The sequence below is a fragment of the Chiloscyllium plagiosum genome, chromosome 1 (assembly GCF_004010195.1).
Source record: "Chiloscyllium plagiosum isolate BGI_BamShark_2017 chromosome 1, ASM401019v2, whole genome shotgun sequence".
NCBI lineage: Eukaryota > Metazoa > Chordata > Chondrichthyes > Orectolobiformes > Hemiscylliidae > Chiloscyllium > Chiloscyllium plagiosum.
Genome location: NC_057710.1, coordinates 121921631 through 121942725, shown reverse-complemented (window position 1 = coordinate 121942725; position 21095 = coordinate 121921631). Strand labels below are relative to the sequence as shown.

General features: G+C 38.4%; 1 protein-coding gene across 5 annotated transcripts in view; it reads left to right on the top strand.

The window, feature by feature from the left end:
* Nucleotides 1–21095, top strand: part of ptpn13 (protein tyrosine phosphatase non-receptor type 13) — a 263474-nt gene that overhangs the window by 107242 nt on the left and 135137 nt on the right. For all 5 annotated transcript variants that reach the window (XM_043695955.1, XM_043695937.1, XM_043695928.1 and 2 more), the window contains exons 13-19: nucleotides 235–385; nucleotides 2471–2609; nucleotides 4429–4581; nucleotides 7025–7207; nucleotides 8078–8240; nucleotides 11205–11637; nucleotides 17632–17732. In XM_043695955.1, coding sequence (XP_043551890.1) covers nucleotides 235–385; nucleotides 2471–2609; nucleotides 4429–4581; nucleotides 7025–7207; nucleotides 8078–8240; nucleotides 11205–11637; nucleotides 17632–17732 — 1323 coding nt within the window. The remainder of the gene's footprint in view (nucleotides 1–234; nucleotides 386–2470; nucleotides 2610–4428; nucleotides 4582–7024; nucleotides 7208–8077; nucleotides 8241–11204; nucleotides 11638–17631; nucleotides 17733–21095) is intronic.

Genomic DNA, 21095 nt, shown 5'->3' with positions numbered 1-21095 from the left:
GCTGGGCTATTTGTATCACTCATCCACGTCTCTCCATTGCCTCACCTTTTGCTGGCTGTTGCTTCTGTCGTCTAGACTCCATTGCAGCTGATTGTATTCAATGAAGTATCTTTTCCATATTCGAGTTCCCACATAAATGTAAAATGCTAGTGTTAAAGATAGCTACAAATATAGCATGTGTTCATACAAAAGTATTTGGAACTATTTCCTAAGCCAGGATGTTTTGTTTTATAGAGAATGAATTCTTCTTTGTTGCTCCTGACTGTAAATTGTCCAAAGTGGCTCCTGAGGGATGGAAAGAGGCAAAGAAAAAGAACAGACTTACTGTAAATTTCATCCTTTTTCTCAGAATAAAATTTTCTGTCGAAGATGTTGGCTTAATCCAGTGAGTACTTCTCTTCAGTGGAAAATCTTACCTGTGGGTAGAGCTATCCCTAGAAGGTTGTGGGGTCTGGAGAAAATCACACTATATGCACCCCTTCCCCTGGAGTACGTGAAACCCGTGAGCACTTCCCAGCATCCCCCCCCCCCCCCCCACGCCCCCCCCTCAAGGGCAAATCACACTGTACAGGACCTTCATCCTGAGAAAATTACATGATACGTTCATGAGTTGCTTGTCTCCCCATTTACTGAGCCCATCAGCTACAAACGCAGGAGAGAGATTCTCACAGTTCTGTTCACAGGCAACATTTCCCTGAGTTGCAGTGCCCATGGGGAACTCTCTGGTGATTTGGGTACACTCCAGGGTGAATTCCAAGGCAATGGGGCGGGTGGGGGGGGGGTCGAGGTGGCCAACCCGATTCACCTTGCTTTCTGCAGGACAAAGACACTGCTCAGCTTAACTACAGAATGATTCAGAATCTAAAGCTAATAAGGAAAATTGTTTTTCCGGGGCAAAAGGGTTTTAATAAGCAGAGGGCACAGACTTTAAGGCAGTGGGTCTTAATGAAACTAATGATGACATGAGGAAAGAAAATTATTCAGAATATAGAGTGCACTGCATGTAAAGCTGACGGAAGCAAATTCAAGAATAAATTGTATAGGAAAATTGAATAAATACTTGACAGGGGAAAAATTTGGAAACCTATGGAAAATGCATAAACAATTGGGATAATTTTATTCAAACAGCTGATGCAGGTGTAATAATTCTCTTGGTCTCTTATTATTCTAAACTCTCCATAGTTAATCAACTGAATAAATTGTCATATTTGGAATCGTTTCTCATATCCACCCCACCTCCCAAATTTAGATCATGCATATGAGGTGAAACTATTAGCCCTTTGGGAGGAAAATATAAAACCTTAAATTTAGATGTTTTACATTGAAATGACTAATATTGTATCGTGGTTATTTCACCGTTGCTGTTTTTGTTCGTTCTAAATGGATTTACTACCAATAGTTTAATTTCCAGTTTGTTATTATAGTGATCTATATTAACTTCAGGTTAAAAATAATTACTTTTAAGGTGAGAAAACTTCAAAAAGCATAGCTGCCAAATGTGGAGACCACAGTTACAGCTTCTCCATTGTGACTTTGTTACTAAATCGCAGTCTGTTGCACCCCCTGCTGTTCAGTGAAATATTGTCATACTCTGAGAACTCTTGGTGGTGATAACTTTTGAACAAATGAAGCCTGCAGGATTTATTTAGTGGCACTATGAATCCTGTCTCTCCTCTCACTCACAGCACCTAACCCCTAAAATAAAACTCATTTGATATCTGTATAAGTTTTTAAAAAGTTTTTTTATACTTGTGCTCGTCAAAGTGTCGTGCAGGATACTTGCTTTCTATTACTTTCGCTTACAGATTGAAAGCAACAATGTAAAGGTTAAGATGAAAATTTTCCTAAATCTGTCCCAGACGTAGCACAGTGCTGATGATTGTATTTGATATATCTAGATGTCATTCCTTGTGGTCTCCCCATCAAAGATTGCTAATATAATGCTGACTTTTCAGCAGTTCTGTTTTATGCAGTCTCACCATGATATGTAATGGGTTAAGTATGACAAAATATATCCAGATAGGAATCTTGTATTCAGCAGAAAGGGAAGACTATCATTCCATATGTCTGGGTTGGAGTCCGTTTGAAATTGGAGGGTGGTTTCTAACCCATTGCACTACTCAATCACTATAATCACTGGGTCCCTTTGAGTATATTTATGACAAACATTCTTATATATAATTATGTGGCACTTTATTCAAGATAATAGCAGCTTTGCGCACTGGTAGAAATTGAAAAGAAGACTGCCAAAATTAGTTTCACATACTCCTTTACATTTATCCAGGGAAGAGAACTTCCATATTATCTGTGATAGATTCAAAACTTGATTTGTAGTGTACCTCAATTCTGCTGTCATTTAATTTTGGAATGAAAAAATCACAGTGCTAATATTTGACAATAATAACTTTTATTGTTTCTTGTTTCAAGAAAATAAATCACTTATTGGCATTTCTCTTATTTTTAATTGAAGACATACACTGACCAGGCATCAGTACTATTTGCAGTTAAGGAGGGATATATTGGAAGAGAGGTTGCACTGCAATGATGAAACGGCCATGCTGCTTGCTTCATTAGCTCTTCAGGCTGAATTTGGAGACTACCAACCAGAGGTCTGCATCTATCTACTGTTCAGCAGAAATGTCCCAAATAAGCTGCAACTACATCCCAACCCAAAAATGTTTTGCTTTTGGTTCAAAATGCATTGTCACCCAGCCTGTGGCTTTTAGGATTTTATATGAACAATTTTAATGAAGGATGCAAGGTAGGAAACTGACTGGATGCGACGGAATGCTGGATTTTTTTCGGTTGTTCAATATTATGATCTGTGTATTTGAATTGAGAGCAAAACCAGCATTGCAACTGATCCCATCAGTTTCCCACTAGGTAAGTTATGTGAAAATTGCGCTCTACATATCCAAGTTATATTGAAAATTGAAAAGAGCAAATATGATAATAGCTTGTATTTTGAAGTCAGCATTGAAAGAGACAGAGCTCACTGTTCTCTAACAGCTGCCCCCAAGGTTTTAGCGGTAATTTAGATCAGATTCTTCCAGCATTTTTAATTTTAATGTTAAAATCGGAGGCTTTCTACAGGCAATCTGTCACCTGTCAACATCTGAGCAATAACCAGGCCAACAATTAATTAATCGGAAGAAACCTTACAAATGGTAAAGCAGGAAGTGAAAAACAGGAAGTTATCAAAATAAATTGAGGGTTAATGGAGTACCTTAATTTGTAACAAAGCTTCCCGAACTACTTCCCGGGAATTATATCATCTTAAAGACTTTGTGAGGGGTAGAGTTGTTTGGGGCTCCAAAATAAAACAAGGAGGCAGTAAACTTCAGTACTTAATTCGTAATGTTCACATATTAAACTTTCTGCATAAAATCAAGTGTTTCTACACAATTTCATGAATATGGTAGTAGAAGCTCTGCATAAGAATTTGCCTGTGGTGTCAGCAGAAAGTTTTTGGTAATTATCGAAATGACAGTCAACTTCTGCGGTTGCAGATTAGAGGAGCACCATAGCCAATGAGGAGTTGAAGAACTCCCTGCACACAGAGGCTGCTCCCTGCCAACTTAGCCTCAAAATCCCATTTGTCCTTCCCACTGATTGATTAACATGTTTGACATACATGTGCACTCTAGCAATCTCACTCCGCTTTCCTTCCAATAAATTGTCAGCCAGTAATAAAAGTCAAAAAGTGTGGCGTAGGTAAAGCACAGCAGGTCAGGCAGCATTCGGGAAGCAGGAGAATCAACGTTCCAGGCATAAGCCCTTCATCAGGAATCACATTCCTGATGAAGAGCTTATGCCTGAAACATTGATTCACCTGTTCCTAGGATGTTGCCTGCCCTGCTGTGCTTTATTAACACCACACTTTTCGACTCTGATCTCCAACATCTGCAGTCCTCACTTTCTCCTAGCTGGGAATAAAAGCTGAGTTTGCTCACACCAGACATTGAGGCTGCCAATGTGAAGCTCATTTACTGTCCTCTACAGCTAGCAAATTGCAAACCAGGAGAAAAAAAATCTGATGTGCACATCAAAGGGCCTTGGAGCTACACCCAGGAACAGAATCTCTGTATCACATCATATTCAGGGCTTTGCCTAAAAAAGATCAATTATGATAAATAAAACAATTGTGCAAATGAGGGTAGCTATCTGACGTACATGGTCTGATTGAAGCATTGGCTAAAACATTTGTTAATTGTGGAAATTAGGAGAGGCACTGATACAAAAGGAACAGAGATTTTATGATCTGTTTATATATGTTTCTTTCATACTGGGTTTATACCCAAGAAAATTTACAGAAATCTGCTCCTTCAGTTGTGTGACAAAACACATCGTGTTACTTTCAGAAATAAACTGTACTAAGTCAACTCTGTGTCTGAGCAAAAAAAATTAATGTTTTACTTCTGTACACAGTTTCACGGGATGAGTTATTACAGACTTGAACATTATTTACCAATTGGAGTGATAGAGTCTTTGGAGGAATCTTACGTAAAGGAGGAGCTACCCAAATTGCACAGCACATATTGTGGAGCAACAGAAGCAGAATCTGAACTTGAGTTTCTAAAGGTAATCCATCTTAATTCAGGATTGGGAAACAGTAATCCCATCCTGTTGTTTACTGTTGGAGAAAACAATCCTTCCCCTATTAGCTGGCTGTCATTTCAGCTAGTGAGCAGAGCAATCAGTTTTGTACCTTTTTTATGTAAAGTTCTGTTGATGGTAGCAATAGAATATAACAACATCTGTAGGTCATTCGATATGTGTTTTACCAGTTGAATAAAATCAAATTATTAATTCAGTTGTAGAGTAATTTCTTCCTTTTAGATTGTTCAGTATACTATGTGCACGTATTTGAGCATTCAAAAAATTTAACAGTGACCTCTAGAAAATAGAAATGTTACTTGTCCCCGCATCTCCCCCCCCCCCCCAGCTCAGTATCATCAGCTAATTTACATGTACTGTTTCTTTACATTCTAGGAGGAGTATTCATTGAAAGTCAGTTACTAATTTCCTTATCACCATGCACATCAAATTAAACCCTACGGTATCTGGAGCACTCCCGAGTGGGTATGAATTCAAAGATGCAGTGAAGTTGTTCACTTGGCATCTTGCAAACTGGGGAAAGCCAAACAGTTGAATGTATGCATCTTATTGGCTTGTAATTTCTTGAGGCTTTTGTATAATGCAAAAGATGAATTTTGGACTCCTTTCTAATTGGATAAATGGATGAAATAGTACAACTGTTTACCTGTCCTTTTTATTCACAGAATAAAAAATGATTGATAATTACGGTTCCCCTCCCAGTATATAGTGATCATAATATAATTAAAACTCAGGTTTGAAAATGATATGCTCTTATCACAAACTTAAACATAACCAATTGCAAAAATATCAGGGGTGAGCTGTGTATGGGTTGATTGGGTAAATAGACTAAAAGGCAAGGGCATAAACAAAGAGCGGGAAACATTTAATGTAGTAATTCCACTAAAATTATAAAGTATCATTAGCTCAGTAAGTTAAAGTACCAGATAGCAAGTCTAAGGTTTGCGAATGTTTTAGAAACCAGCATAGAGGATGAAAATACATTGAATGGCGGAGCAGACTCGATGGGCTGAATGAGTTAATTTCTGCTCCTATGTCTATGGTCTTATGGTAAGAATATGAAAGCAATCTAGCCTGAAGTTTAAAAGCGATTGTAAGAACTTGGACAGCTGTTTTTTAAAAAATAAGCAATTAGCTGCAGAAGTGTTCAGTGCCCCGGCTATGAAAATTCCCTAGATTCTAGATTAGTCCCAGCAAATTGAAAGTTAGCAAATATAACACTGCTGTTAAGATAGGAATGACAGGAAAAATAAAAGAACATTACAGACTAAAAGCGGCCATTATGAAAGTATGGGGATGTATTATTAAGGAAATCTTAACAATACAAAGAAAATTATAGGACAAAGAGCCAAAAAGGCCAGTACAGTATAAGAACAGGCCTTTCAGCGCAAACCTGCACAGACATGTGACTCTTTTCTAAACTAAAAATATTCTGCTTCGATGCAGTCTGTATCCCTCTATTCCCTGCCTAATTATATATCTGTCACAATGCCTCTTAAAAGTAGTTATTGTATCTGCTTCCACCCCCTCCTTTAACATCATGTTCCAGACACTTAGCATCTTTTGTGTACTCTCACATCTCCTTTAACCTTCCCCCTTTTACCTTAAACCTATGTCCACCGATAATTGACATTTCTACCCTGGGAAAAAGACTATCAATTCTATCCGTGCCCCTCATAATATTGTAAACTTCTATCAAGTTGCCCCATAGTCTCCAAAGTTCAAGTGAAAACAAACCATGTTTGTCCAATATCTGCTCTTAATTAATACTCTTCAAACCAGGAAACATCCTGGTAAACTCTTTCTGAAAATGTTTGGCATCCTTCTGGTAGTGAGGCAACCAAACTGCATACAATATTCCAAATATGGCCTAACTAAACTTGCCAATTTTTATACTCTATGTCCCAACCAATGAAGGTAAGCGTGCCATACTGTTCTCCTATATTTTGCAATTATAATGTTAATTACCTTTTTAGAGCTTCAGTCACAAGCATGCACATACAAAGCACATACATGTTAGCTAGTACGTACCCTAACAGTTGTCTCTGAGTGTATTAGTGACCACTCTGAGAGTCACCTGTACAAGACTGAAAATTGACTCTCCTGCTGCTTGAATGCTGCCTGACCGGCTGTGCTTTTCCAGCATCACACTCTTCAACTCTGATCTCCAGCATCTGCAGTCCTCACTTTCTAGTGAATATTCAATCAAGATGACAATGGTTACCCAGAGATGATCTGGTAAAGTTTTAAACTTGGGCTTTGGCACTACAGCTCGCAAGCTACTGATGACTTTGATAAAGTGATTTTTATCAGCTTACTGTATTTGGTAATTACTGTCAAAGTGTCAAATATTTTTTGGACTATGTACATATTTATCAGTTTTCTGTTCATTTAATTTGGCTTTCAGATATGTCAAAAGCTGTCTGAGTATGGGGTGCTGTTCTATCGGGTTCTTCCCGAAAAGAAATCGTTAACAGGAATCAATCTGGGTATTTGTTCTAAAGGTGTAATGGTTTATGAGATTCAGAATGGGCTCAAAACAGTAGTCCTTCGGTTTCCATGGAGAGATACCAAAAAAATTGCCTTCACTGTAAGTATTTTTCAGCTGCAGTCCCATATTATTTAATGATTTTTGTGCTTAAGTCATTTAGCTCTGGCTTTGTAGTATTTGTTTCTTAAATTAAGCTTCAAATATATAGTCAGTTTTTTTTAAAAGATTGAAAACTGTTGGGCAGAGATATATACATATGAAAAAAATACTTTAAGTCTTATTTTGTACAGATTTTTTAAATTGCAGGAAGAACTTTTTTTGGTTAATATGCAACAAATAAGTGGAAATCATCAAGGGACAATTAAATGGTGTCGCATTTTAACTCAGGCACTGGGGTCATTATTTGTGAATAAACTTTCTTTTATGTTCACAATTTAGTTTCTCTGTGTTGCTGAATTCATTCCATTTATAAGACATCAAAGTCTGTCAGGAATTTTAGAAATTTGCTTCCTTCTCTTTATTTAAGTAAGAGTGATCATTGACTTACGTATTATTTTCCTTATTATCCATGGTCACAATTACTTTTGCTAAAGTATACCAACCATCTGACAGCAAATGAGCAATTTTTTTCAAGATAACCTGTATTTATTTGGAAGTGAAAATTTTAAAACATGCTTTGTCTTTCTTACGTAAGAAAGTAAATCGGTGGGCAAGGAAAAATTGTAAAATTATATGATCTAAATTACATATTTAGACTAAATATATGGTTATACGTGATCAAGACTGTGTAAGGTTGATAATTAAACCTGCTAGCATTTCATAAGTGGTCAATATTATAAGCTTTAAACATGGTTGAGTTTTGCATTGAACTAAAATTAGGTTTACTTTATACTGTTAGCAGTTTCTGCCCAATCAAATGCATCACTTGTGTTTATTCCAAGCTCTGCATTGTCATTTTGATTGATACAGAGAAAGAAGATTACATTACAGAACACTTCAGATGGTATAAAACATCAGTTTCAGACAGATAGCAGCAAAACCTGTCAGTATCTCATACATCTGGCTTCATCCCAGCACAAATTCCAACTGCAGATGAGAGCACGAAAGAACAATCAGGACCTGCAGGAAATTGGTATGGCTATAACCCATTGATTTCCATGTATTTTGTAGAGCCTGGTTCTGTGGAAAGCAGTACATTTCCTAATGGTAGCAATCAAATGGTTGGAGGGAAGGTGAAATGTTAAAATGGAGATTTAAGTAGTTTCCTTTTTATTACTATCGCTATATATCCATTCTATTATTAATTAGATTGTCCTTGATAGCATACCAATAATGACTTACAATCCAGATTCCTGTTCCATTGCTTATATATGAACAAAACACAGTGTAAAGGAGTGGAAAAGGCCATACCCAAGTTCCCTGATGTTGAATTATTTTACTATTTGAAAATGAGATAAATGGGATTGTGGTGTGCGAGTCCAAACTTTATTTTTGTATTGTATTATTCAATGATGAATTAGTACATAAAGAAACAGAATCATTACTAATGCAGAAGAAGGCTATGCAGCTAACAGTATCTGCACTGGCTCGCCAAAAGAGCCCTAAGTAAAAACTGAAAGTACTGCCGATGCTGTAAATCAGAAACAAAAATTGAAGTTGTTGAACAAGCTCAGCAGGTCTGGCAGCATCTGTGAAGAGAAATCAGAGTTAACGTTTCAGGTCGAGTGACCCTTCCTGTTCAGGTCAGACCTGATCTTTTCCAGCAATTTCTGTTTTTCTTTCTGACTCCAGGATCCGCAGTTCTTTCAGGTCCTTACTTTTTCTCTAGTGATGATTGTTGTATTTATTTCCACTCTTTCTTTGTCCCCTTGATTATTTAGTGGTTTTTGGGATGCTGTTCGTGTCTTCTATTATCAGATAATGCTCAGCATTTATTCAATTGCTCTGCCATTTTCTAGTTTCTCATTATTGTTTCCACAACCTAGTTCTCTAAGGGGCTTATGGTCATTTTGGCTCCTCCCTTCCTTTTTTATATATTTAAACAAGCCCCTGCAGTCTATCTGTCTGTCTGTCTGTCTTGATATTGCTTGCAAGTTTTCCTTCAAAGTTTATTTACTTCCGATCTATTATTTTTTGGGTTATCTTTTGTTGGTTTTTAAAACTTTCCCAATTCTTTGTGTTACCACTAACGTTTTGCCATATTGATGTTTGTTTTTCAATCTGATGCTATCTTTAACTTCCCTGCTCAAACATGGTTGGTTTATCCCCTTCCTAGAATCCTTCTTCCTCACTCTAATATACCTTTGCTGTGAGTCATGAACTGTTTTCTTAGACATCACTCTGCCCTCAGTCCTTTGTAATAACTCTTATTTAAGGTAAGTACATCTATTTATGGTGTAAGTTCCTCTCTCAGACTGAATTCTAAACCGGACCATCTTATGATCACTGTTTCTGAGGGAATCTTTTACTCTGACATCATTTATTAAATCTGTGATCACCAAATACAAAATAGTTTAGAGTCATAGAGATGTACAGCATGGAAACAGACTCTTTGGTCCAATCCGTCCATGCCGACCAGATATCCCAACCCAATGTAGTCCTGCCTGCCAGCATCCGGCCCATATCCCTCCAAACCCTTCCTATTCACGTACCCATCCAAATGCCTTTTAAATGTTGCAATTGTACTAACCTCCACCACATCCTCTGGCAGCTCATTCCATACACGCACCACCCTAAAAGTTGCCCCTTAGATCTCTTTTATATCTTTCCTCTCTCACCCTAAATCTATGCCTTCTAGTTCTGGACTCTTCTCCCCGCCCCCCAGGCTAATACTTTGTCTAATTATCCTATCCATGCCCCTCATGATTTTGTAAACCTTTATAAGGTCACTCCTCAGCCTCCTATGCTCCACGGAAAACAGCCCCAGCCTGTTCAGCCTCTCCCTGTAGCTCAGGTCCTCCAACCCTGGCAACATCCTTGTAAATCTTTTCTGAACCCTTTCAAGTTTCACAACATCTTTCCGATAGGATGTATAAGCCCTGCTAAGATTTGCTTTCCCAAAATGCAGCACCTCGCATTTATCTGAATTAAACTCCATCTGCCACTCCTCAGCCCATTGGCCCATCTGATCCAGATCCCGTTGTAGTCTGAGGTAACCCTCTTTGCTGTCCACTAAACCTTGATCCCTTTTTGGATCCACATTTGTTTTAGGAAACTGACCTGAATGCACTCTGATTTCTTCCTTATGGATTCCTCTTCTAATCTTAACTATTCCAATCTATATGAAGATTAAAATCACCCCTGTTTAATTATGCCTTTGTTACACACCCTCATTAAACCTTATTTAATCTCTGTTCTACATCTTCCAATTCAAGATCATTCTTTGAACTCCTACTTATCCTATCCCATACAAATAATGTTACCTCACGAATAACTCTATCTTACCTATACTTTCAGAAAGTAACATATTCCTGCTTATTTAGTTCACAGCTTTCATCTCCTTGCATTGAATGATATTGTTTTTTTTAAGTTTCCCCATCCCCCCAGACTTAAACTGACTGACCTGTAGTCATTGGGCTTATCCTTTTAGCCCTTTTTGAACAAGTATGTAAGATTTACAATTTTCTAGTCTTCTGGGACCTCTCCGGTTTTAAGAAAGACTGAAAAAAATATGGCAGTGCCTTTGCAATTTCTATTCTCATTTAAAAGTGTATAGTTTATTGGTGAAACTGCTAATGAGGTTCATTTAAGGTATCAAATTACAGATCTCTGAGGAAAGAATTTGATTTTATCTGCGTTACTAGCATGCTTTGTGTGATATTGCAATATGTGACAGCTTCAACATATCAATGAGAGACTAGATGTATGTTTATAACTGCAATTCTCCTTAGGTTGATTCCCAATCTCAACTAAAAACCTAAGCCTTTCTCATACGGAAAAATAAACATTAGAAGTATCACTTCTGATTTGTCCAGTGCACTTATTTTGCTGGGTATAGTATGGAGTTGGAGTTTGAGAGGAAGAGGAGCTTAGGAAGACAGTAGTAACAACATGCTTACTGAATTCCTTCTTTTTTTCTCCACCTGTGCCTCTTTAGAAAGCTTGTCTGTCAGCAACCTGAACTACAATGGCGATTCTGCAGGTTTATTCTCCATGGGCAGGGTGAATAGCAGTATTAGTCTTGCCGCCAGTGCACACAGCAGATTAACTGATCAGTCGCACTTAATGCGCTCTGAACTCCTAAAACGCATGTCTAGGTCGGAGGCAGCATTGAACCAGCCCTTATACGACATCTCAAAAGACAAGATATATCGTACTTTGTGGGACCAACATCCTCCAATCCTCAGCAAATCTTCCTATGATCTTCGACAAGTTTCCGAGTCAAAACGAAGAAGTACACCCAACTTTAGCTATCAGTTGTTTCGTTCTTCAAATCTCCTGGAAGGGGACACTGAACGCAAAGTAAAACATTCATGCCATCGATCAGATACTGAGTCCGTAGTGGGAAGTGAGCGACGAATTAAAAACAGGTATGTTCTTTTACCTCTTGTGAGTTATTTTTATATTATGTGGCATGCTTTTAACAATGAAATATCAGAAACAAATGACCAAAGTTACTTTACCAAAGGTGTGAAAATCCAAAATTATGGGTCTGAGCTTGCAGCTCCATAATGTCATTGTCCTCATGCATAATTTAAAAAAATGTTGCTTTCAAGCAATACAGTAACATAAAAAATAATGCCCTATGTTGCTGTAGAGCATTATGGGAGAAATAAATGCCAAGACAGAGAGTGTGTTGTCATTTTTGTTTATCTTTGGAGAATCTATTAGCTCTTGTTAAGTCCTCTAATCAAATGTTATGCGGATTGCACGTTTTAATACTCTAGGCAAACACCATGATGGAACAAAGCTGCAGTTTGAGATAATATTTTGGCTTTAAACAGAATTCTGAAAACTTTTACTACAATTATCCAGGAGTTCAGTAAGAAAAATAATTACCTACCTAACCAATTTTGATTTCTTTAAGTTAGGTCTCTGAATCTGGGCTCCTCTGACAAAAGTACACTTGTTGCTTTTCTTTGGTTGCTCCAACATTAATTGCACACAGAAAAGTATATGCACTTGTGCATACTTTCTATATATGTGTATATAAATATATTAAGGAAGTATGCATTTAGAAGAATGAAAGATGCTTGAACTGAAACATTTATAATTCATAAGGGGCTTGATCAGGTAAATACTGGGAGGATGTTTCCTCTGGTTGGACGAGTCTGGAAATACTTGTCACAGTCTCAGACTAGGCATTGAAAAGGGGAATGTCCATTATCTCCCTAATTCCTAAAAACAAATTAGAGCAGTAAATAGCAAAAAAAAAATTGCAGTCCCTCTTCTGAGAAGACTTTATGTCTTTCTAATTTATAGCTGACATCACATTATCATTGTACTTGCTAAACAGTTCTGCAGTCACTTAGATCTTTACAGGAATGCATTTGAGTCTATCACTTTATCTTTCCTCACTGAAATGTTCACTTTTTTTTTAATCACTTCTGCACATATGTGTCCTTAATCTTTTTTAAATCTCTTGTACACCCTGAATCTTTTTATGAATCTCTTGTATATCCTGAAATTCTGCTGAATTTTGATTGGTTAATTTTATTTTATGCTGAAATCATCGGGGCTTGCCTATATAATGACCTGCACATCTCATGTTTTTCAACTTCCAGAGTCAACCGCTGCCATTTTTAATCAGATAATGAAAAGGGAGATTATGGTTTTCTTTCACCACTTACGGCATAGTTATTTGAATGTTGTCAGTCGGTCAGTTGCTACTGTAATCCATCACTTGGAGCACTCACACCTAACTCAGGACTCAAAGTAGGAAGCCATAATTCTGAAACTGTTGATCGATGAGAATTTTCAAGATCCCAAATTTCCCAATTTCTATAACCTTTGCTACTTAATGCTTGGCACTGACTGATCAATCTAGATTACAACCTTTAAACCCTGTTTATAATTTTGAATACCCTGTCAAACATGCTCTTTTCCTATTCTGCTATTATGAAAATAATCCCAGTTTTTCTGAAATTTCCATATAGCTAATGGATTATGTTTTTGGTATCCATTTTGTGACTTTCCTATGTAGCTTCTTTATGCGATTGAGGTCATTCTGAAAGTGAAGTTTTCCAAGGAGTTCAGGTTTGAGTGGCTACGAGTGTGACGTTACAGTGATGACATCTACTTCGAACCTTTCCAAATCGGGAAAATGCACATTTGTGCACATGCAGCTAATTAAGCTCTGGGAACTTTATTATTGCAAAAGATGGACAGTTAACCCCTTTCTAATGTTAGATAAATTTAACAAGTAACACATCAAGATACTTGTGTACTTTATTAGGTGCAGCCTGTGGGTATTAAACACCAATACCCACAGGTTAAGCATATAACCTACAGCTGGGCATGTGCAGAGGTCTGTACTGGTCATGTTACCCTTGTGTCTACACTGATGTGTATTGGTCTCTGTGATCCATGAGACCCAGGAGGGTTCATAATGAGGCCATTGTGAGAGTTAAAGCATGTGTATGAGAGAGGAAAAGAAGTTGGGCTGGAAGGTAACTTGGGAAAAGAAGCAAAGGTAAGCTCTTTGAACCCACTCCACTATTTACTAAGGTCAAAGTAGATCTTCTAGCTCCACTCCACTTTCTCTTCCTCATTAATTTCCTTAGTTTCCAAGTATATTAATCTTTTTCTTGACTATACTCAACAACTGAGCACCCACCCGCAGATCTGGAATAGAGGAATCTAAAAGTTTACAACCATTCTAAATTCAAAGAAAAATGGGCTTGATCTACTTGATCTCACCTTTTAAGTTAATTCTTTCACCTCCGGGATCAGACAAATTAACTTTCATTGCGTTCTTTCTGGTGCAAATGTACCCTTCCGTATGAAAGAGTCTAAATCTGTACACCATATTCCAGGTATGGTTTGACTAATGGCCCATATTCTACTGAATGTGGAATGTTGATGGTTCAAGGTATAACCAGTGATGGTGCAAAGGAGGGAGATGCTTGCGAGTCCAGAATTGGATGCAGGGAGAATGGAAGCTAATTGATGTACAGACTTGGAGAGGAGCAAGGCTAAGGATATTTATGTACAAAGATAACTTCAAATCAGAGGCTTTGGCAGGATAGGACATGGTGTAGGTCAGTGAACATGCGCATGATGAATGAATTGGACTTAGGGTTGAGTGGGAGTAAGAAACTACGTAAGGAGGGAATTACAGATTGGAATTTAGGAGAGTAAGGCCCACTGATCGTGATAGGGTGAGAGACAGGCTACAGTTGACAGAAGGAGATGGTGTTATTTCAGAGGCTGGATGGACTATTTTTGACCCAGGAGGCATGTTGTAAGAAAGATTTGTTTTCTTAAGCCAGTAGCTTGTCATATTTCCCAAGTCCAGTGAAACTCAAATAGCAGCTATTGAATCTAAATCAAACTCCCATTACATTATGAGAACATAATTAATAGGTTTTAATGAAGTGTCTCATCTCTTGATGGCAGGACCATTGCAACAACCAAACACAAAATCATAAAATGGCAGTGATTGCATATGGTGGCAATATTTGGGAAAGGAATTTTGCGTTCATCTGTTTTTAACATTTCTTCAGCCCATCATCCTAGAGTTAATTATCAAGTCTATGGCCTCTAAAAGTTTATCTATTTCTGATGTTAGACTCGTTATCCTTTTGCTACCTACTTTGTCCAGTTATTCATTTTTAAAATCCTCTGGGACACCTTCTGTATCTGGTTATGCTTGAAGTATTGTGGTCAGGACCTCCACTATCTCCTCTTAACATTTGAGGATGAATGTATAGCCTTATTATGTTTACCATTTTAATTTTAAAATTATTTTTTGTATGTAAGTTAGTGGTATCCCATACTCTAGGATCCAGTTATTTCATTTTGAAAGATGTGGCTCAGATTAACAGTTTGAAGTTTGCAAATTTTTTCTCTTGAGAGAGGGAGAGGCTACTTTTTTGCCCTCATTTAGTAAAATAAAATTATGGTACTTAGCCATGTTTGGGCAAGTGACTGCCCAGGACCTGCCTTTGGGCAGAGACCTTGAAAAGAAGAACATGGATGAGATTTTGTCAGCAGAATGTGGTTCCTGACATCATAACTGGAATTGTGCACTCTTTAATTCCCTGTCGCCTTCCCATTTGCCATGTGATTACATGCAGACTGTAGCTTAAAAAGAAACAAGGCAGAAATGCTGGCTCCTTACCTACCCAACCTCCACTCCAACCCAATGTCCTATCTTTCTAAAAAGCTCAAGAGATGGAAAGCTTGATTATCTGCTGGACACAGCTGCAAACATTGGAAGGAATGAAAATCAATCCCAGACAGAGTTGTAGAACAATACAGCAGAGAAAGTGACCTTTCCGCTGTTTGAATCTACATTTAGATTGTTTAAAGAATATTTAGTCCTAATCCCCCACTGTTTCTCCATATCCCTGCAAGTTCTTTCTCCTTGAAGTATTTATCCAGTTCTATCTATTGAAACAGTTTTGGTTTATCATAAAATCAGAGAACGATCGTAGAACGGTTATGACATAGCAAGAGGCCGTGCAACTCATTGACCCTGTGTTAACTATCTGAGAGAAACAATTATCTTGTCTGTAGTATCACATGTACTGCATCTAAATCCAAAGTGATATTTAAATAGCTTTACCAAATATCGATCTGATTTCTTGCTCACTGATAATCAACTTCTGCAGTCTGGCTACATGACTGTAATCTCTCATCCGTGGAAAGCTCTTTTATAGCCACTCCAAAGAGTTCAACTTCTTAAAATGTAGTACCCAGAATTGAGGACAATATGCCAAAATAGCACCACTTCCTTACTTCCGAGCCAAAAGCTGGGTTATAAAACCCAGATGCTTTAAAAGGATAGAATCCCTTCAGTGTGGAAACAGGCCATTCAGCCCTTCAAGACCACATCAAGCCCTTCAAGCCCTTCGTACAGCACCTCACAGATCGCCCCCACCCACTTTATCCCTGTAACCCTGCAAATTCCATTGCTGATTCACCTAACCTACACATCCTTGGACACAATGGGCAATTTAACATGTCCAATCCACTTATAACCTGCACACCTTTGGACGATGGGAGGAAACCGAGCATCCAGAGGAAATCCGCGCAGACACTGGAAGAAAGTGCAAACTCCACACAGACAATTGCCCGAGGCTGGAATTAAATCCCAATCCCTGATACTGTGACCACTGAGCCACTATATCGCAGTTATTACTTTGTTGACCTGTCCAGTCTCTTTCAGAAAGTTGTGCATAAATAGAGCCAGATATCTTGCTTCTTACATCCTCTAATTAAAAGTATACGCTTTTGCTTCTAATACCTGTCCTCACTTTTGCTGCCAAAATGTATCACCTTGTAATTTTCTGCTTTGAATTTCATCTGTTGTGTGTCTGTCTGTTCATTGAAGTCTAATACTATCCTACTTACTGTTTGCTGTATTTCAGAGCTGTCAGTTCAGATTTCACAATCACGCCCTGTACCCTGATTTATGCCAAGTTGAAGATGTTAATTTAATATCAAAAGCAGCATGGTCCTCACATTGAACCCTGGAAAACATCAATCCTCTTCATTTTAACAAACTATCATTTACCACTGGTGTCTCCTTTTCTGTCCATTTTGCTACTATTGCTTTAATGGGGTTTTCATTTGTTACATAGTAGGGTGGATATGTGTTTGCAATTTCGTGGCCTGATCAAACATGACTGAGTAGAGTGATGTCATTGGATTGCTGTAAGCCCACACACTCCTCCACACACTGGCTGCAGTATGTCCAACCTACTGCATGAACTACAGCAATCCATTAGATTTATCTAAATAATAGTCTCCTGACCTGTAATGCCAAGAAGGGTAAGATCTCCCAAGCAAGGTCTTGGGAATCCCATGGCTTCCAAATGCTTCTTTAGCCTTTGTTACTGGGACAAAAACATCATTCCTCATCATGTTGGAAACATTTCCCAAAAATAATGGAGTATTTCAAGGAACATGCTGCTGCTACTACTTTATCAGGATGATACTGCATGCTTGTTAACATTAGATTTTGAATTTTAAATGTAATCACTGTTAAAAAGGTTCGAAAAATGGATTTGCTTCTTTCAGAAAGGCATTGACTATTTAATTACCTGATCTCCTCTTCCTCCTTCCCATCATAAGAAAACTTAAGATCGTTGTAATTCCTTCTTCCCTATTAGTGAATGCTATTTTTATGAAAACTCACTATTAAAGTATGTTTGTGCTTCTTCATAGTGGAATATTGATTTGTTTTTAATGCTTGGGTGCAAATTAATGAATATTAACTAAATATTGTGAAAAGTGAACAATTACAAGTTGTTTACCAAAGTAGGTCTTGTATGGTTCACCTTGCTGTCAGATATTTTAAGTCTAGAATTTAGTTTACATCATTGTTTGATTGCTTTTATTTTATGGTCCTTTTCAAGTGTCATCAATCCAAAGAAGTCTCAAGCTGTCTTGCACAGAAGCCCTGCCCGAAGAAATCCTGGGTCCGACTCTTCATCAACTGAGGAGGCATATGCAATAGGTCAGACACAGTACACATCAAAGAGGAGCTAATTTTATTTATATATGCACTATAGTGTTTTGCATGAGCAGGAAATGTGTTTTGTAACACACAGTTCATACTTTAGTGTTGCTGTGTATTTCTACCCCAAATGGGTTTCCTCCTGAATATTTATATCTTAACATAACTTGCATTGATTTGTTTGGGAGTTATAGGTCTCATTGGGACTAGTTCTGAGGGGCACGAAGCCTTTGCAGTCTGGAAAGGTTGTACCTGAGTACAACTCCATACCCTTTGTGGAGGTTTTGCTAGTGCTGTTTGAGAGATTTTACACTAATTTGTCAAGGAGTTGGTCACCAAGATGTGGCATTAGAAAGAAACACAAAGGATTTTTTTTTAAAAAAAACACATAGTTGGTACTGAAGCAAGAAATAGTAAGACATTGGTAGATTAGATCAAGTGGGAGTACAGCAAAGATTAAAATAGGTTTACAGTACATGCATGTAAACATACCAAATGCAATGAGTAAGATAGGTTTTCAGCAGGCACACAACCACATGAAAATATAATGACCTGGTAACAATGAAAACTTAATTTATCAATGTGTCAGACCAGATACTAAATATTCCTGGATAAAAGGTGTCTAGGAAGGAAGGATAGAAATAAGGAAGGATGGCAACATTGATAATAGAGAATATGGCAGTACTGGAGAGAGACGATAGCTTGGATAGGTCAAGCACAGAATCTATTTGGTTAGAATCAAGAAATGATAGAGGTACTATTGAGGCTACTCACTAGTGAGAAAGGTATGAAGGAGCAAATTAGGAGTGAAATTACAGGAAAGTGCAAGAGCCAAAGAATGATGATGATAAAGATCCTCAACTATCAACTAATTTATTCTCTAAGAGTAGGAATGTAAGGAGCACTGAAGAGTTTCTGAAATGTGTTTAGCAGAGTTTCTTGATCATTATGTTTGATCCAAGCTTTATTGTCATGTGTACTCAAGTACAGGAGTGCAGTGAAAACTGTACAGTGCCGCCTTTCATGGTGCCATCTTAGGTACAAAGTACCGAGGTACAAAATTTAAGTACCAAGTGCAGAGGAACCTCTATTATCCGAAGGACACGGGGGGGAGTATTTCATTTGGTTAACGAATTCCGGATAATCGAATGTCGGATAACATAGTTTAGCCAAACATAGGGACCTTACGATCTTGCCGGATAATCCGATCTTCGAATAATCGAATGCCGGATAATCGAGGTTCCTCTGTAGTCCGATAAAGAAACTAAGTTAAAAGTGAAGCATTACAGTTGTTCTTAGTATAAGTAGAAAAATAAAGGAATGAACTTAAATGTTAACATTATAGTCCTTCCTAGTGTTAAGTGGAAAGGTATAAGTTCATCAAGGCTCTATGAAGAAAATCAGTTATCAGGAAAACAATGGCAGGAGTTTCTAGGATTAATTCAGAAGACAGCGAAAATACATCCTTCGGAAAAGGCAGCATTGTAGAGGGAGGATGAGGCAAACATGGCTGACTAGGGAAGTCGGGGCTAGCATAAAAGCAAAAGAGAAAGTCTATAATGTGGCAAAGGGCAATGGGAAGCTTACAAAGACCAACCGAAGGCAATGAAGAAAGAAATAAGGAGGGAAAAGATTAAATATGAGCGTAAGCTAGTCAGTAAGACTGTAAGCGTTTCTTTAGATAAAGGACAAAGAGAGGCAGAAGTGGACAGTGGACCACTGGAAAATGACACTGGAGAGGTAGTAGTGGGGAACAAGGAAATGGCTGAATAATTACTTCGTGTCAGTCTTCACAGTGGATGATACGAGTAATATTCAAAAAATTCAAGAGAGTTGGGGGTAGAGCTGAGTATGGTGGCCATCACCAAGGAGAAGGTGCTAGGAAAACTGAATGGCTTGAAGGTGCATAAATCACCTGGACCATATGGACTACACCCCAGAGTTCTAAAGGAGATAGCTAAAGAGAAAATGGAGGTGTTAGTGGTGATCTTTTGGGAGTCGCTGGAGTCAGAAGCTCCCAGAGGACTGGAAAATTGCTAATGTGACACCCCTGTTTAAAAAGGGAGTAAGGCTAAAGATGGAAAATTTCAGGCCGATTAGCCTAACCTCCGTCATAGAGAAGATTTTGAAGTCCCATTGTGAAGTTAGAAATTTCTGAATACTTGGAGGTGTATGATAAAATAGGGTAAAGTCAGCATGGTTCCATCCAAGGGGAGGTCATGCCTGACAAATCTGCTAGAATTCTTTGAGGAAGTAATGAGCAGGTTAGACCGAGGAGAGCCAATGGATGTTCTCTAACTGGACTTCAAGAAGGCCTTTGACAAGGTGCTGTCCAGGAGGCTGCGGAATAAGATAAAGGTCCATGGTGTTAGAGGCAAGGTACTAGCATGGATCAAAGCTTGGCTGTCTGGCAGACAGCAGAGAGTGGGGATAAAAGGGTCTTTCTTAGGATGGCAGCCAGTGACCACTGATGTTCCGCAAGGTCGGTGTTGGGACTGTAACTTTTCACTTTATGCATTAACGAACTAGATGAAGGAACTGAGGGCATTCTGGCGAAGTTTGCAGACGATACAAAGATAGATAGAGGGACAGGTAGCATTGAGGAAGTGGGGAGGCAGCAGAAGGATTTGGATAGGTTAGGACAGTAGGCAACGAAGTGGCAGATGGAGTACAACGTGGAAAAGTGGCAGGTCATGCACTTTAAGAAGAATAGAGGTATGGGCTATTTTCTAAATGGGGAGAAAAGTCAGAAGTCTGAAGTACAAAGAGACTTGGGAGTTCTAAACCAGGATTCTCTCGAAATAAACTTGCAGGTTGAGTCAGTAGTTAGGAAGGCAAATGCCATGATGGCATTTAATATGAGAGAACTTGAATATAAAAGCAGGGGTGTACTTCTGAGGCTCTATAAGGTTCTGGTCAGACCACATTTGGAGTATTGTGAAAAGTTTTGGGCCCCATGTCTCAGGAAGGATGTACTGGCCCTGGAGCGTGTTCAAAAGAAGTTCATGAGAATGGACAGAGGAGTGAAAAGCTTAACATGCAAGGAACATTGGAGGTCTCTGGGTTTATACTGAATGAAATTTAGAAGGATGAGGGGGAAATCTATTTGAAACTGACAGAATACTGAATGAAGTAGGAGAAAGTGAGGACTGTAGATGCTGGAGATCAGAGCTGAAAAATGTGTTGCTGGAAAAGCGCAGCATCCAAGGAGCAGGAGAATCGACGTTTCGGGCATAAGCCCTTCTTCAGGAATGAGGAAGGTGTGCCAAGCAGGCTAAGATAAAAGGTAGGGAGGAGGGACTTGAGGGAGGGGCGTTGGGAATGCGATAGGTGGAAGGAGGTTAAGGTGAGGGTGATAGGCCA